This window comes from Boleophthalmus pectinirostris, unplaced genomic scaffold (assembly GCF_026225935.1).
Source record: "Boleophthalmus pectinirostris isolate CB_2022bp ecotype Guang Dong unplaced genomic scaffold, ASM2622593v1 HiC_scaffold_1, whole genome shotgun sequence".
NCBI lineage: Eukaryota > Metazoa > Chordata > Actinopteri > Gobiiformes > Gobiidae > Boleophthalmus > Boleophthalmus pectinirostris.
In genome coordinates this window covers 20,217,883-20,222,120 of record NW_026570970.1, presented here as the reverse complement: position 1 = coordinate 20,222,120, position 4,238 = coordinate 20,217,883, and the positions used below count along the sequence as shown (strand labels likewise).

The following is a 4,238-nucleotide window of genomic DNA, read 5'->3' as shown; positions in this document are numbered from 1 at the left end:
GCCACAAGGCCAGTCCATGAGGAAGTCTGTGTGCTTCCTTTGCCCCATCACTGGACATGTTTGTGAACTGTGCTTGTGCTAAAACAGAATACAACTTGTTTGTGTGGACTGGGCAAATATTAAATATACTATAGTTACACTTTTAGGTACTATAGATTGAATTTACTGTTGACAATTCTATTAAATACATAAATGAACCTCAATAAATTGTATTTGTACAATGTGTGCATCTTCCTTTTACTATTAAATAGTAGTATACTTTACATTGTTATGCACTGGTTTCAAACATTTTAAGTGGTGAAAAATTAAATGTGGATATTGTTTTTTGTAATTTACTTTTACAATTTTCATGTATGGAAAAAAAAAAAAAACTGTAGAAATGTTCTGAACGGAACATTTTGGAGTGGCACTTCCCATTTCTTAGAACATTAAAGAGAGATTCAGTTTACGATAACAATAACAAGTTAGAATAACAAAATAAATGTTGCAAATTTTGCAGATAACTCTGTTACAGGTGAAAAACCACAAGAGATATTTAGTCAGTGTGTACTAGCAAAGGGAGGTGTGAAAACCTCAGTTTAACAAAGGTCACATACAGTAAAATGCCAGAAAAATTTTAAAAAACAACTAGCATAATTCTTCAAGAGGAAAAAAGAAATCATACATTTTTACGCAAATGTAGTAAAAGGTGATACTATGTAAATATCATCAGAGAGGCTATTAAAAGAAAAAAATCATGGCTAGACTGAACAGACAAAACCACATCCTCCCAAAAGGACTCACACACATGGCATACCACGTGTGTAAAAATCCCATTATGTAAAAAGTCTATGTAAGAGTTTTGTAGAGTAAAATGGGTGTAATGTAATGAATCAAATGGCTACAGTCATCAATAGTATGACGTGCGGGGAGCGTGCCCTGGGTGGCTCAAAAGTTGGAGGGAGATAGATAGTGAGAAACAGTAAAAGGAGGTGGTAGCAGCGGCAGCGCAACAGGATATTTAGTCACCATGGTTACCGGTTGGAGATACAGATCTTGATGTTTCTGTCATGTTTTTTCAGTCACGCTAACGTAGAGGAGAGGGACACACTCGTGGAGATTAAACAAGTGTTGTTTTGTCGCATCAATGTGATTGGAGCCGGATCCCATCTGAAGAGCAGGAAACAAGTGCACCAAGGTGAGTTTGGTTCAGTAACTTTTTATAGTTGATGAAAAACTGTTAGAATCAATATTAGGCCTACCAAATGTATAATTCAAAAACAATTTAAGGAAAATTGATAAATTATTTCATATAAAATATTTCTAACTGTTAATTTTATGAACAAAATTCTACTCTGCTGCTGCTACTATCTATCTATATATCTAGACTTAGAAATTAGACAAACTTTATTGATCCACAATTGATCAATTACTTCATCTACAACTCAGGTCATTAAAAAAAATCATGTTAAATTACAAAATATGCTACTTCTAATAACTTTTCCAGTAAAAATTAAAAGTACATTGCTTTATAAATTAAATTAATACACATATATATTGCATTTTATTACTATGTGTGTCAGTGGCCAGGAGAAATGTCAGGAAGTGTGCTTTTGCCTGCCCCAGTTCCATGTGCTGTCTTATAGGCCAAGCTGCCGTTAAAAACACCGGTCACATTTTTAGAGCGTTTCCAAGCGGCTTGGCGTCTAAGGCAGCGTGCCCTGGGGAAGCTCACTTCCTCATACACAAAACTGTCTCTCAGCACCAACTGTTTTTTTCAACCTGAGTGTGAGTGCAACAGCTGCCTTCACAATCGCTGTAATTGTTCTCAAACTTCCTCTGTAAGACTTTCAACACTATTCAAGATAAAAAACAGCCACCTCAAAGACTTATGACTCACAGGCAAAATAATACATGGGGCAATAGTTCATTTTCTGTTAGGTCAAGAAAGTCTTGTTTCTTTATATATCAGTGTACTTTATCTATCTATCTATCTATCTATCTATCTATCTATCTCTATATATAAATATATAACCACTAGATGGTGCTAAATACCACATAGTGAAAACGCAACTGACGAAAAGACATCTGAGGTGAACCAAATGTTTCACTGGTAGAAAAACCTGCCTTACATCTATGACCGCAAAAGCACGCTGACCTTCTAAGAACACAATACACATATATGAGGAATGAGGAATACATTGTACAGTGCGTTCTTGCGTTCTTGCTATATCCATGGCAACCTAGCCATAAAACTTTTTTCATCCACCAATTTAAAGTTCAAAGGTCTGATTGCTGCTTCAGCCACCATGTCTTTTATGAATGTGGTGTGTGATTGGTGGGGTGTGGAATGGCCGATGGCACAGACTCGACAGGCTTATGAAGCCTGTTATTATTATTAATAATTTTATACTGTTATATAACTTATCAGAAAAAATGCACAAATCTAACAATGTGTAACATAATCTACTAATCTAATAGAATGATCAAAGTTTCAACATAGGTTAGGTCACAATATCGATTTTGAACTTCCTTTTCGAAAAATATATCTGATCCAAGGCTGGTTTCACTTCATGAAAATCTCAGACCCCTGCCTCTTACTGCAAAACTAACACATGATATTTCTTCAACAGGCACAGTACTTGAATCAACATGGCAACTACTGCAGTTCCCACAACTTTAAACTTATTCACCAACTATTCTGGGTGTGACACACTGTATAACCACCGCACCTATGCCAGGGTCCTCATGCCCCTCTTCTATTGTGTGGTGTTCCTGGTGGGGCTCTCCGGGAACTGCCTCGCCCTGTATGTCATCCGTCCCAACCTAAAGAAAATGAACTCCACAACTTTATACTCGCTGAACCTCGTCATATCTGACATCCTGTTCACTCTCTCTCTCCCTGTGAGGATTATATACTATGGCATGGGCTTTCACTGGCCTCTGGGTGAAGTCATGTGCAAAATCTCTGCTCTTGTCTTCTATATCAACACATACGCTGGGGTGAATTTCATGACTTGCTTAAGTATTGATCGTTTCATTGCAGTGGTTTTGCCTCTACGCTTTGCAAAACTAAGAAAAGTTAGCCGCGTGCGCTTCATCTGCGTAGGTGTGTGGCTGCTGGTTCTTGGTCAAACTCTTCCATTGCTGAATATGGACATGACCAATGTGGAACCAGACGGTTACATTACATGTATGGAGTACCCCAATTTTGAGAAAGTTGACCACCTTGCCACTACCTTGATAGGTGCAGTTTTCCTTGGTTATGGCCTCCCTGTTGTTACAATCCTGGTGTGTTATTCCATTCTCTGCTACAAGCTTCACTTCACAGCCAAATCCAACCATCTTACTGAAAAGTCTGGCCGAAGTCGCAAAGCCATTGGTGTGATTTGCTGTGTGTCTCTTGTATTTGTGTTATGCTATAGCCCCTATCACATTGACCTCCTCCAGTACATGGTCCGTAAGCTCATGTACACGCCCTCCTGTGCAGAGCTGACATCGTTCCAGATCTCTCTCCACATCACAGTTTGTCTGATGAACCTGAACGCCTGCCTGGACCCGTTTGTCTACTTCTTTGCATGTAAAGGATACAAAAGCACACTGTTCAAGCTCCTCAAGCTTCATGTCACTGTGTCCTTCTCCAGCGCTGGGAAGACATCTCCTGAGGGCTCCTCCAGGGATGTGGTGGATGGGAACAAGATCCAGCTCAACAGTTCAACTATGTGTTCAGCGAGTGAGAGGTTCCCTCCAGGAGACAGGAGATCTATGAAATATGACTGAAAATGTGTACATGTTTAATGTCAATGATGTGGACATAAAAAAGACTTGAAGCTGCTGCTTGTTCTTTAGATTTATGAACAGAGTTTTCAAAGCTGAGAAACCAAATTGTCCAGGGTGAATATTCACATACCTCGACACTGATGTAAAGAAATTGTTGTTGTTAATTTTGTATTATACAAAGTACTGTAAAGATGCTTGTCTTTCATGCCTCTCACAAGTAGCTCTGTTTTGGAGGAGCTGATAAACCAACAGGATCCAAGCCATGATTATTCATGTTGTTAAAGTATTTGTTTGGTTGGCAGTATGTTAGGATAATAAGCTATAAAGCTCTAGTACATTTTGTACCAAATGGGCGTATAATTATTGGCTTGCTACCTGCCTCATGGAAATGTTGCTTCTTTACCTGCAATGTGACATAAAACCTATGTATTTTTTATTAAATTGCATGTGTTTTTATTGCTTAAAAGTTAAAAAACATA

General features: G+C 38.3%; 1 protein-coding gene across 1 annotated transcript; it reads left to right on the top strand.

Moving 5' to 3' along the window:
• The first annotated feature begins 859 nt into the window (after positions 1-859).
• LOC110170618 (G-protein coupled receptor 183) lies at positions 860-4,238 on the top strand. Its single transcript, XM_020936294.2, has 2 exons — positions 860-1,177; positions 2,613-4,238. The coding sequence occupies exon 2, from the start codon at positions 2,632-2,634 to the stop codon at positions 3,757-3,759; it is 1,128 nt and encodes a 375-aa protein (XP_020791953.1). The 5' UTR covers positions 860-1,177; positions 2,613-2,631; the 3' UTR covers positions 3,760-4,238.

Coding starts and splice junctions, on each gene's coding strand:
- LOC110170618 (XM_020936294.2), top strand. CDS start 2,632: ATGGCAACTACTGCAGTTCCCACAACTTTAAACTTATTCACCAACTAT.